General features: G+C 40.2%; 1 protein-coding gene across 12 annotated transcripts in view; it reads right to left on the bottom strand.

Annotated features, from left to right (window-relative positions):
* Positions 1-13,094, bottom strand: part of ECT2L (epithelial cell transforming 2 like) — a 114,338-nt gene that overhangs the window by 65,448 nt on the left and 35,796 nt on the right. For 6 of the 12 annotated variants that reach the window (XR_013534561.1, XM_078370174.1, XM_078370175.1 and 3 more), the window contains one exon: positions 1,299-1,461. The exons of 4 other annotated variants lie outside the window; for them this stretch is intronic. Coding sequence is in view for 4 of the 8 variants with exons in the window: in XM_078370174.1 (XP_078226300.1) it covers positions 1,299-1,461 (163 nt within the window). In the remaining 4 variants the exon portion in view is untranslated. The remainder of the gene's footprint in view (positions 1-1,298; positions 1,462-13,094) is intronic. 2 more of the 12 variants (XM_008995160.5, XM_054254474.2) reach the window with 1 other exon arrangement.

Here is a 13,094-nt window from a genome sequence, read left to right as displayed (position 1 = left end):
GAAAGAACTGTTAAAGAATCTATAACTAACAATTGAAAAAAAATTAATTCATGCAAAGGAAGACAGAGGGGAAAAAAACATAAATAGGACAAACAAAAACTAGTAAAAGGATGAATTAAGCACAAATATATCAGTGTTAACAGAAGTATAAACAGACTAGGCCAGGCACAGTGGCTCACACCTGTAATCCCAGCACTTTGGGAGGCGGAGATGGTTGATCTCTTGAGCCCGGGAGTTCGCCAGCCTGGCCAACATGGCAAAACTCCATCTCTACTAACAATACAAAAATTAGCTGGGTGTTGTGGTGCATGTCTATAATTCCAACTACTCGGGAGGCTGAGGTGGGAGGATTGCTTGAGCCTGGGAGGCAGAGGTTGCAGTGAGCCAGACAGCACCACTGCATTCCAGCCTGGGCAATAGAATGAGATCCTGTCTCAGAAAAAAGTATGTGTATCATTACATGTTTAAAAATATTCTGCAAGAAAATGAAGAAACAAAGACACCAGAGGCAAATTAATGGCAAAGGACGTTGATTTTAAAGAGCTGCTGCTGTTCCTGGCTTTCAACTGCTGTGAACCGATCTCAATGTCTGTTCTTTGACAGGTGTTAGACAGTAAGGGATCAGCTGAGGCAGTGGTCGGGCAGCAGTTTCTAGAGCTGAGTTATTAGAGATAAAATAATATACAAAACCTAAAGCATAAATAATTTTTCATGAAGAAAAGTGAACTTTTTTAACCAAGATAAAATGTTCTCTAAATAATTATTCTGAGTAAAGATTTTTTTTTTTGAGACAGAGTCTTGCTCTGTCGCTCAGGCTGGAGTGCAGTGGCGCCATCTTGGCTCGCTGCAACCTCCACCTCCCGGGTTGAAGCAATTCTCCTGCCTCAGCCTCCCAAATAGCTGGGATTAACAGGTGCCTGCCACCGCGCCCAGCTAATTTTTGTATTTTTAGTAGAGACAGGGTTTCACCATCTTGGCCAGGCTGGCCTCAAACTCCTGACCTCGTGATCCACCTGCCTCAGCCTCCCAAAGTGTTTGGATTACAGGCCTGAGCGCCCACACCTGACTAAAGATTTTTTAAAGTAACATGAATTTTTGGACTAGTCTATGTTCCTTCTTTATTTTCAGAAATATATTAATGTTTTTCACGTATCCCCATTTTTTTCTCTCAAGGGTAAGTTAATGATGGATCGGGTATCCTCAGCTATTGTCTTCAGGGAAGGGAGCTACCCTGGAACCCTCATTACAGATTACAGCTGTACTCGTGCCCTATTACTAGGAAGTGACAGGTAGTAAACCTGTTCAGTTAAAAACTTCCAGGCCCAGCTGACTTGGGCGGCTGCACACAGATCTTTGGGACTCAGAAAGGAAAAGATGTATAGAGAAATGAAGCGTGGTAACACCGTAGAGAAATCCAATTTGGCCACTTGCTTCCTTTCTGAAAACCAGTCTTGGACAAACCTAAAAAGAAAGAGAAATTTAGTTTAGAACACTAATGTCTAAAATTGACTAAAAAGCCAGCATAAATATTGGTCATTGTTCTTTCTCCAAAGTTATACCTATAAAAAATAATTAAATCCCAAAAAACCACAAATCTAGATTTTAGAAAATATATTCAGGCTGGGTACAGTGGCTCAGGCCTGTAATCCCAACACTGGGAGGCCAAGGCAGGCAGATCATTTGAGGTCAGGAGTTCAAGACTAGCCTGGCCAACATGATGAAACCCCGTCTCTACTAAAAATACAAAAAAATCAGCCGGGCATCGTGGTATGTGCCTGTAATCCCAGCTACTCGGGAAGCTGAGGCAGGAGAATCACTTGAACCTGGGAGGCTGAGGTTATAGCGAGCCAAGATCACACTACTGTACTCCAGCCTGGACAACAAAGTGAGACTCCGTCTCAAAAAAAAAAAAAAAATAATTGTATTCACTTTGAATCATTCATTATAAAAAGGAAGACAAATAAGAATATCTAAAATTCACAGGAATAAAAAATCTTGGAGTAAATCTAGTTTGCTGTGATTTTCAAGAGAAAAGGCTATAAAATCTTTTCACTATCAATTTAAAACAACTCAAGATTTTTAATGGAGTTGAAATTCAAAGCAAAGATATATTCACTGAGATTTTCTTGTACGTGTATTTTTTTTCTTTTGAGACCAGTGCTTCTAGAATAAATTTCTTTTTCCTTTTAAGTGGCTACTTCTATTACAAGACTAAATTCTCTTCCCCACTGGAGCTAACACACTATATTATGTGATTTATTTAATCCTCCTTTTGACACAAAGCTGGCCACATTCTGAAATGCCAATCATTTCTCCTGATCGGGTAGTAGGTATAGAAGAGACTGCTCTAGTGTGCTAGTCTAGTCTGGAAACGTCTAACTAGTCTGCTGTTATGGGTCAGTAACAGGGTTGGCTCAGCCTGGCGTGGCTATGGGAAGAGTGTGGAGATACTCAGTAGGGCAATAGCCATGTGCAGAAGGGGAGAAAGAAGAGGTGGTGGCTTCTGAATGGCTGGAAGATTGGTTGTTTACAGCGGGTTAGGGAAAAAAAATCTAAAGATTGTGGGAACCAGGTTTCTAACTTGTGGAAAAGGGATCTACAAATATGTAAAGGAGGAAGGCTAGACTAATCCAGATGGAGTTGGAGAGAAATTGGAGATATCACTGTAAAATCTCATGTTTTAAAATATGTATATAAATGATATACAAATAGAGACAGATGGCTGTATATGTACATGTGTGTACATGTATTTCATCTTCACTTAGGGCACCTAAAAGCAATGACTTCCCTGAAGCAATGAACACACCATCAACTCAGATCTTGGTTTCTCAATTCCATTCCCTAATAAAATAAGCCCGAGTGTGGCCTGTGCCTATAATCCCAGCACTTTGGGAGGCTGAGGTGGGTGGATCACGAGGTCAGGAGTTTGAGACCAACCTGACCAACATGGTGAAACACCGTCCCTACTAAAAAATACAAAAATTAGCCAGATATGGTGGCACATGCTTGTAATGCCTGCTACTCAGGAGGCTGAGGGTGGAGAATTGCTTGAACTTGGGTGGTGGAGGTTGCAGTGAGCTGAGATCGTATCTTTGCACTCCAGCCTGGGCAACAAGAGCAAAACTCCATCTCAAAAAAATAATACTAATAAGTCAGAGCTTACTGGAGAAATGGCTGATGCCAGGGCAGGGGCAAGGAAAGTATAAGACGGGTCTGGAACATCTTGGACACCAGAAAATAAGGAAATACTTAAAGAATCATGGACATACTAAATACAGAAGGCAATTTATTAATAAAAATGCTCCCACTGGCAAAATATGGAATAATTTGAGTATCAAATAATTAATGTAATATAGCCTATTGAATAAAATAGGCATCCCTGAGTCCGTACTGATGTAAACATACCTATGAATGAATAAATAAGTAAGTAGGGGAGAAGGAAAACTATCTCACAAAAGAATACCAATTAATACAATTAATAATTAAGAAATTAGGAAATCACTGCTTGGAGGCCATCATAGTAATAACTGCTTTAAATAAGAATTATCAATGAGTGGCTCATGCCTGTAATCACAGCACGTGGGGAGGCCAAGGTGGGTGAATCACCTGAGGTCAGGAGTTTGAGAGCAGCGTAGCCAATGTGATGAAACCCCATCTCTATTAAAAATACAAAAGCTAGCTAGGCATGGTGGTGCGTGCTTGTAATCCCAGCTACTCAGGAGGCTGAGGCAGAAGAATCACTTGAACCCAGGGAACAGAGGTTGCAATGAGCAAAGATTGTGCCACTGCACTCCAGTCTGGGTGACAAGAGCAAAACGCCATCTCAAAAAAAAATCAATGAATGCTAAAATAGGGGTGAAGGCTTGATAAGAAAGAGAATATTTACATATATTAAAATCGTTTTGGATTACTTTAAAATTAATCAAATACTTTTAAGTTGTTTATCAAATATAAATTAAGTACAAAATAATAATTATCTTAAGGGATATAGTCATCACCAGCTATGGGACAAATTGACACGCTATGTCCCCCGATGCAGTCCACTGAGAAGAATGCAGCATCATTTCCGGGCTATTCCTGCCAAGGAAGTATAACCTGAACATAATCTTGAGGAAGCATCACCCAACCAGAAATCGAGGGTCATTCGACAAAGCAGCAGGCCTGTGCTCTTCTCAAGTGTCAAGTCATAAGAGGCAAGGAGAACCTGAGCATTTGCTCCACATCAAAGGTGGATCTAGAGACATGGAAACTAAATACAGTAGATAACCCTGGGTTGAATTCTGGACCAAAAAGGAAAGGGTGGCTATAAAGGATATTGCTGGAGCAATCAGGAATATGGGAATGAAGTCTGCAGGTGGATGTAGTATTGTATCAGTGCTGATTTCTGGTAATGCTGGATGTACTTTGATTTTTCAGCAGCGTGTCCTTGTGTTTTAGGAAACACACATTGACACACTTAAAGTAATGGGTGTCACGTTTGTAATGTACTCTCAAGTGATTCTAAATAATAAGGCAAAAATGATAAGATGTTAGTTAATAAACTGTTAACATTTTTTTTTTTTTTGAGACAGAGCCTGGCTCTGTTGCCCAGGTGGGAAGTGCAGTAGCGCAATCTTAGCTTCCTGCAACCTCCGCCTCCCAGGCTCAAGCAATCCTCCTACTTCGGCCTCCCAAGTCCCTGGGACTACAGGTGTGTACCACCATACCTGGCTAATTTTTTTGTATTTTTAGTAGAGATGTGGTTTCACCATGTTGTCCAGGCTGGTCTCGAACTCTTTAGCTCAAGTGATCTGCCTGTCTTGGCCTCCCAAAGTGCTGGGATTGTGGGTGTGAACCACTGTGCCTGGTCATAACCACTAAAATGTTAACTAAATGGGGAAGTCCAGATGCAAGGAATAAAAACATTATTTGTACTATTCTCCCAACTTTTCTGTAAGTTAAAAATTATTGCAAAATGAGAAGTTTTTTTTAAGTGGCTAAAATAATTTTTAGGCCAGGTGTGGTGGCTTATGCTGTAATCCCAAGACTTTGGGAGGCCAAGGCAGGCAGAGCATGAGGTCAGGAGTTCAAGACCAGCCTGCCAACGAGGTGAAACCCTGTCTCTACTAAAGATACAAAAAATTAGCCAGGCTTGGTGGCGCATACCTATAATCCCAGCTACTCAGGAGGCTGAGGCAGGAGAATTGCTTGAACCCAGGAGGTGGAGGTTGCAGTGAGCTGGGACTGCACTATTGCACTCCAGCCTGGGTAAGAAAGTGAGACTCCGTCTCAAAAAAAAAAGAAAAGGAAAAAATTTTTTTAAAGTTTGCTTCAGTTCCAAGTTCTAATGATTGCTGATTTATTTTCTGTGTTTTCCTCCCCTGGCCTTACGTCACTGCTCTTTTTTGATCCCTGTCCATGTAGCCTTGTCACATTCTGAGACAAAACAGGGTGGCCTAAAATGAACCTGTTGGCATGCTGGTGTGAGGAGAGCGAGAGTGTGTGTGTGTGAGTGTGTGTGTGTGTGTGTGTGTGTGTTTGTGTGAATGGGGGCAAAGAATGGAGTGGGGCCTATATGGGTAGCATGTAGTATCCACGGAAGTGTCACTTGATCTTGTCAGTATCAATGATAAAGCACAGGTAAAAATGGTCATTTCCTTAGATAGAGATTAACATTCAAGCTGAACCGACTGTGACAATGCCAAGAACAGTTAATCTCTAATGAATTACTGTCCTCATTGCCTGACGTAGACTTCAGGGGCATTTCGCTAACCTTTGAGGCAAGTTTTACTCTCATTTACTTGGAATTCTAAGATAGATTTATAAAAGATGAGTCAAACAAATGTTTCCAGCCTCCTTTCCAAAGAAGGGCCCCAGTAGCTTTAGATTTTCGTGTCTCTTTTCCCACCCTACAGCATCTATTGTTCCATCCCCACAGAGCAAAAAAGAAGAACTGAATATGAATTACTTCCAAAAGCAAACTGCAGTTATACATATTCACATATTCCTATTTTATGCTGCTACAAGGACACATTTGAGTATAATGAATCTTAAGAAGAAAGGAAAATGCTTCAGTCACATTAAAAAAAAAACAAACCTCCATACATGAGCAGCAGAGCTAAGGTAGGGTAGTCTGTAGCAATGACATTGCAAGGCTCATCACATTTTAGTTAATGTTGCAAAGTAAGAAATCCGTGAAGGGAAATGACAACATGTAAGGAGACAATGAACGAAATGTGCTTTGCTCATTTATTGTGACAAGGATAGCTTCATTTAAATAATTCATGATAATGCTTTGCAGTGCGCCGCTGAATGTACAACGTGTACTTTGCAAAAATAACAAAGCTTAGTAATGCGGGACTTGAATTTAATTCTCTTCTCTTAAATTTCTGATAAGAAGTAGAAAGAGGCTGCCAAATTGTGATGAAAATGACTAGAGAACAGCTTGGAGAGAGGCCTGTGGAGGGGAGAGTGGATCTGGCAGAGGTCCTTGTTTTCTGGTTGCCTAGGTAGCACCTCTAAGTCTTCTCTGGTGGCTTCTTTGCAAACTCTTTATGGCTTGGTCAGGGTCTGTGGTGCTGTTCACCCCCCAGTTTCAGTCCCTGGTGCATGGTGGTTTTTTTTTAAAATTAATTAATTAACTATTTTTGAGACGGAATCTTGCTGTGTTGCCCAGGTTGGAGTGCCATGACACAATCTCTGCTCACTGCAACCTCTGTCTTTTGGGTTCAAGCGATTCTCCTGTCTTAGCCTCCTGAGTAGCTAGGATTACAGGCACCCACTACCAAGCCTGGCTAATTTTTGTATTTTTAGTAGAGACGGGGTTTTGCCATGTTGGCCAGGGTAGTCTCGAACTCCTGACCTCAGGTGATCCCCTGGTGCATGTTTTAATGGGGCTGAAAGGAGATGACACAAGAGCAAGGGCATCCATAGGTATTTGTGTAACTCCTGAGTTGCATAAAAAAGGAAGAGAAGTTGGCACATGACAAATACCAATGGCCATACAAATGTGCCTTTAGATCGAACAATCTGTCTTCTAGGGGTTTTTCCTAAAACGATGATTAAAGATTTGTCCAAGGATTTAGCTAAAGGATGTTTTTCTAAGGGTTGTTTACAGTAGAAAAAGTTGGGGAAAACAAGCTAAATGTCTGAGATAAGTAATGGCATATCTATAAAATCTAATCTTCCTAGAAATCAGTAGACTGAGCTGAAAGGGGAATCTATGTGATACGGTTTGGCTGTGCATCCCCACCCAAATCTCATCTCTAATTGTAAACTCCATAATCCCCACATGTCAAGGGAGGGACCTGGGGGTGGGTGAGTGCATCGTGGAGGTGGTCTCCCACATGCTGTTCTTGTGATAGTGACTTCTCACGAGATCTGATGGTTTTATTGGCATTAGACAGTTCCTCCTTCACACACACATTCTCTCTCTCTCTCTCTTTCTCTCTCTCTCTCTGTCTCTGCCTGCCGCCATGTAAGATGTACCTGCTTTCCCTCCATTCCGTCGTGATTGTAAGTTTCCTGAGGCCTCCCCACCCATGTGAACACTGTGTCAATTAATGCTTTTTTCTTTATAAATTTTCCAGTCTTTGGCAGTTCTTTATAGCAGTGTGAAAATGGACTAATACACTATGAACTAATTTCAAACAGCTAAAAGCGCTGGGATTATAAAGCATAATCTCTTCAAAAGGAATAGTAATGAAAAAAAGGAATCAGCAAGATAATAGAATTTTTTTTAAAAAACACCAGGACAGTAAGTGGGAGCTGAAATTGAGAAATTCATAGGGTAATTGGGCCTAGTCTTGATGATTAGTGCTAAACTTTCCTACTGACAAGAGTTCAGACCTTGCAGGGAAGAAGCAAGGAGGCATACCTTCTCCTGGGCTGCCAAAGAAAAGGGAGACCTAGGGGAAATCAGAACAGGCCTTGCATAGGTTTTAGTCCATATTAAATCTTCTGGCACATTAGAGACCTTGCGCTACCACAGAAACATAAAAACTGGTGAGAAAATAAGAAATCTGAAGGGTTCCCAGAGAGGAAGTTACAAATGTGAACCACCTGTGTGCCTCCATAACCCAGGGCAGTTATCCTCCCCACAGAAAATAACCTCAGATTAAAACACCATGAGGGAGGGCCAGCAAATGAAACAAACGAGGGATCTGTCACCTCAAGAGGTGAAGGTAATGAAATAATCCAAGAGATTTTAACACAAACATGCTGAAAATCCTCAAAGAGAAATCAAGGTAAAAACAGGAGTGAATGTTTAAAATGTTCATTTGGAAAAGAAGATAAAACAGACATTTGAAGTAAAAAAAATATATAGTTTTTGAAATTAAAAGAAAACTGAATGAGCTGGATAATAAACTTAGAACAGAAGGAGGGAAACTAGAGAATCTTAAGCAAAATCTGTACCATTGAATATTACAAAGTCATTAAAAATAAAAAATTGAAGACATTTCACTTGGTTTCATGCACTATTGTCCATATGAGAGCTTTATGCAGCATACAAAGTTCCTGAAATGTCTGGCAAATTTTGTATCTATGCACATATGTGTCTTCTCTGGGGTGATTTATAGTTTTTGGTACAGTTTGAATAGCTCTTTTCAAAGAGCTCATGACCCAAAATTGTTTAAGAACTAAATTCGTATGTGCATGTTTGCTGTGGTTGTACACTTATTCATTTATTAAATCAACATTATTTTGAATCTTTTCTTATATTCTGGGGTTATGATGAGACAAAAAAGAAAACAAAAAATGGCACAATTCCTGCCTTCATGGAGCCTACAGTATGGTTAGGAAGACAGCACCGATTTCTTAAAAATTCTAATAAATGTAAAATTACAACTGTAGTTAATCTTCTAAAGAAAAAGTACATATGTGGAAAGGCTTCCCTGCAGGAGCTAGGTGGATTAAAGGCAACTGGGAGAAGAGGGCAGTGGAGGTAGAAGAGCCTCATATGTAGATGGCAATGTCAAGGGCAGAGGCAGCATGGCATCCCTGAGGACCTGGATGAAGGTGAGTTGGGCTAAAGCACCAGGAACTGGAGAAAGAGGAAGAAAGAAAGCTGAAGGAGTGGGTAGAGCCATATCCCTGCAGGGCCTTGGATGCCCTGTTAAAGGTTACAGTTTTTAATCTAAAGATGTTAAATGGGCATGATGACATGGTCGCAATGCCATTTGAGAAGCCAACACTGGCTGTACAGGGAGGGGTGAGGGAGTCCAAAATGATGGGGAGACCAATTAGAAGGCCATGGCCATAGCCCATGCCAGATATAATGGTGGGCTGGCCTAAGGGGGTATTGATAGAGATGTAGAAAATTGAACACACATCAGAGATATTGGGGGTAAATCAAGAAGTGGCTGTTAGATGACTCTTGGGTTTCTAACTTTTGAAATTGGATGGCTGGTGGTACCATTTATTAAAATAGAGAATATAGTCACATTTTCCTACTATGATTATGTATACTTGTACATGTTGGTTTTGAGGTGTTTTCAAAACATCCCAAATTAAATGCCAAGCAGCTGGATATCTAATTAGGAACTCAAAGGCAATGTCTGGACAAGAGATAAAAATTACCTGATCACTGTTATAGAAATATTAAATAAAAACCTGGGTATGGATTAAGTGCTCTACAGAGAGAACAGAGTGAAAAGAGAAGCAGAGTTCACACAGGCTGGAGGAATGCCCACATTTAACAAATAGAGTATTTGTCATTAAATAGGGAGCATCGAAAGGACAGGACTGAGAGGTAGGAGGAAGCCAGGTGAATCTTCTCTCACGGCCTTCACAGGAAGATTGTTATTTCAAGGAATGAGTACTTGATCATACTGAAAACTGCAGAAAGGACAAGCAAGATAACTGAAAAAATCCAAGAGTGCTTTGGATTCAGCCATATGGACTTTTAGGATGGGGTGAGTGGTGAGTTGAAACTGAGGATCTGGGGACAGTCTCTGCAGATGACTCTAGAGCAGGGGTATGGTTCGTATACTATATCCATGTAATTTTGACATCCCTTTTTTGCAAAATGTGACTGGAACACAGTCACACCCATTTGCTTACATACTGCCTATGGCTACCTTCATACTGTGTCGGTAGTTAAGTAGCTGCAGCAGGGATCACACAGCCCACAAAGCCTAAGATTGCTGCTCTCTGGCCCTTTAGAAAAAGCTCATCCAGCCCTGTTATAGAGAGATTTGAAAAGAGGGAACAGAGCACAGAACACAGTGGTAGAAGCTAGATTTTTTGAATATACCTTGTTTTCTAGATGTGACTTCTGTAACTATAGGTCTTTAATTATGAAACAAAATTGAATTTGATAACAGTAATCCCTAAAATTTAAAAGCAAAAGGAAACAAACCTAATTGTGTATGGTGTTAGTTGCATAACTGTACAGATTGGAATTATTCCATTTTAAAACACACAAATTTGACTCACATCCCTAAATGTGGCATGCCTTAAGGACAACAAGAACTGCAAACATTATTTTTAATTGATTTCAGTAATGATATTGGGAATGGTAGTGATGATTTTGTTATTTTGGGAATGTTGTGCATGTGTTATGGAACAAAGAAAAGGAGTAATTATGTTAATGTCATTGGGAACCAAGATTTCCTATGTGAGAGAAAGGAGATATGGATGTGATACAGAAAGGTTCAATACCAATCCTGTTGACTTGAATTTAAATTGAGAGTATGGATCTGAACTCATGATGCATTGTCCATTTTTAAAAAAAGTTTTTTCTAGTTCTGCATATTAAAAATTCCTAGCAACTATGAACAGCCTTGTAAGATACTTATAAGAGTGCTTTATTAGGGCAATACTAAATATTATTTCCCACCAAAAGGAACCAGGGCTCCTTGGAGAAATGGTGATCTCAAGTCTGAGGCAGGAAGATGAGAAGACAAGCCCAGAAGATTTTATCACACCAGAAAGAAAAGAAATTATTAGAAACCAGCAGGTGTGGTGGCTCTTGCTCCATAATCCTAGCACTTTGGGAGGTCAAGGTGGGGAGATTATTTGAGGCCAGGAGTTTGAGACCAGTTTGGGCAACATAGTGTGAGACTCACATCTCTAAAAAAAAATTTTTTTAAAAAAACTTAGCCAGCACCCTAGCCTGAGTGACAGAGCGAGATTCTGTCTCAAAATAGCAGAGAAATTGACACATGTCAAAAGAACTCAAGAGTTATCTTGAGGAGACTCCCCTCAATTTGAATACCAATAAGAAAATAACTGAAATGGATTGAAACATAACAAGATACTTAAGTTCGTGAGTTTATAATACTACAAAGAACTCAGTGATCAATTTTGGAAGATGACATAAAACCAAGTTATTGGTTAGAAAATTGGTAAAGAAAATTAATATGTATCTCTCCTGTATGAACTGTATCTTGGGAAAGCAACTCATTATTAAAAGAAAGTCTCTCTTTATAGAAGTATTCAAATTAGTAAACAAAAAAAGAATGACAAGGTAGTATGTCGACATTTTGCAACCCCTAATGAAACAGTAGATTCATGCAAAGATTGTCAACAGCAGCTAACAGCATGCAGAAAACTCACTGGAAATCTTCAGCTTCTGAAAGAAGAACAAAACACCACCTTTGAAGTATTCTTATCGAAAAAATCAAACCTGAATTTCATCAGGCCTCAAACTATCAATTTTCAGGAAATGCAAGAGGCAGAAGGCTACAATCAGCAAAATGCAGACTGTGGGAAACTACAGGACAAAAGAGAAAAGAAAAAGAGGGAAGAAAACCTATATATTAAAAGAAATGTAGAAGTCATATTAATTGTAACATGTAAACCTTATTGGGTCCTAATTTAAATAAATTATTATTATTTTGAGACGGAGTCTCACTCTACCACCAGGCTGGAGTGCAGTGGTGCAATCTTAGCTCACTGCAACCTCTGCCTCCAGGTTCAAGCAATTTTCCTGCCTCAGCCTCCCCAGTAGTTGGGATTACAGGCACACGCCACCACACCCAGCTAATTTTTGTATTTTTAGTAGAGACCAGGTTTCACCATGTTGGACAGGATGGTCTTGATCTCTTGACCTCCCACCTTGGCCTCCCAAAATGCTGGGCTTACAGACATGAACCACCACTCCTGGCCTTAAATCAATTATTTTTAAGTAAGAAGTTATAAGATCATTGAGGAAAAATGATTACTGACTAGACATTTGATGATACTAAGAAATTATTGTTAATTTTTTCAGGCTATTAATGCAATTGTGATTAGATTTTTAAAAATAGTCCTTTTAAAAAAAGATATGTACTGGAATATTAAGGTATAAAATGACACGATGTGTGTAGAGTTTCTTTAAAATAATACAGGGAGCTGAGCGCGGTGGCTTATGCCTGTAATCCTAGCACTTTGGGAGGCAGAGGCAGGCAGATCACTTGAGGTCAGGAGTTCGAGACCAGCCTGGTCAACATGGTGAAACCCTGTCTCTACTAAAAATACAAAAATTAGCTGGGTGTAGTGGCACATGCTTGCCCAGCTTCTTGGGAGGCTGACAGGCAGGAGGACTGCTTGAACCTGGGAGGTGGAGGTTGCAGTGAGCCAAGATTGTGCTGCTGCACTCTAGCCTTTGGGACAGAGTGAGACTCCATCTCAAAAAAACAATAACAAAAATAACCCAGGGTATATGAGGTGGTTACAACTTTGGGAAAATAGATGAAATGATATGAACCATAAGCTGATCATTGTTATAAATGGGTCCTGAATATACAGGGTCCCTTATATTGTTTGTACATGTGTTAGGCCCTTCTTGTGTTGCTATAAAGAAATACCTGAGGCCGGGCATGGTGGCTTATGCCTGTAATCCCAGCACTTTGGTGGGTGGATCACCTGAGGTCAGGAATTCAAGACCAGCCTGGTCAACATGGCGAAACCCCATCTCTAGTAAAAATACAAAAATTAGCCAGCCGTGGTGGCATGTGACTGTAGTCCCAGCTACTCAGGAGGCTGAAGCAGGAGATTGTCTTGGCTATGCTGGCTCTTTTTTTGGCTCCATATGAAATTTAAGGTGTTTTTTTCCAATTCTGTGAAGAAAGTCCATGGTAGCTTGATGGGGATAGCACTGAATCTATAAATTACTTTGGGCAGTATGGCCA

This window comes from Callithrix jacchus, chromosome 4, assembly GCF_049354715.1.
Source record: "Callithrix jacchus isolate 240 chromosome 4, calJac240_pri, whole genome shotgun sequence".
NCBI lineage: Eukaryota > Metazoa > Chordata > Mammalia > Primates > Cebidae > Callithrix > Callithrix jacchus.
The sequence above is the reverse complement of the archived record's forward strand: the minus strand, read 5'-3'. Positions and strand labels throughout refer to the sequence as shown.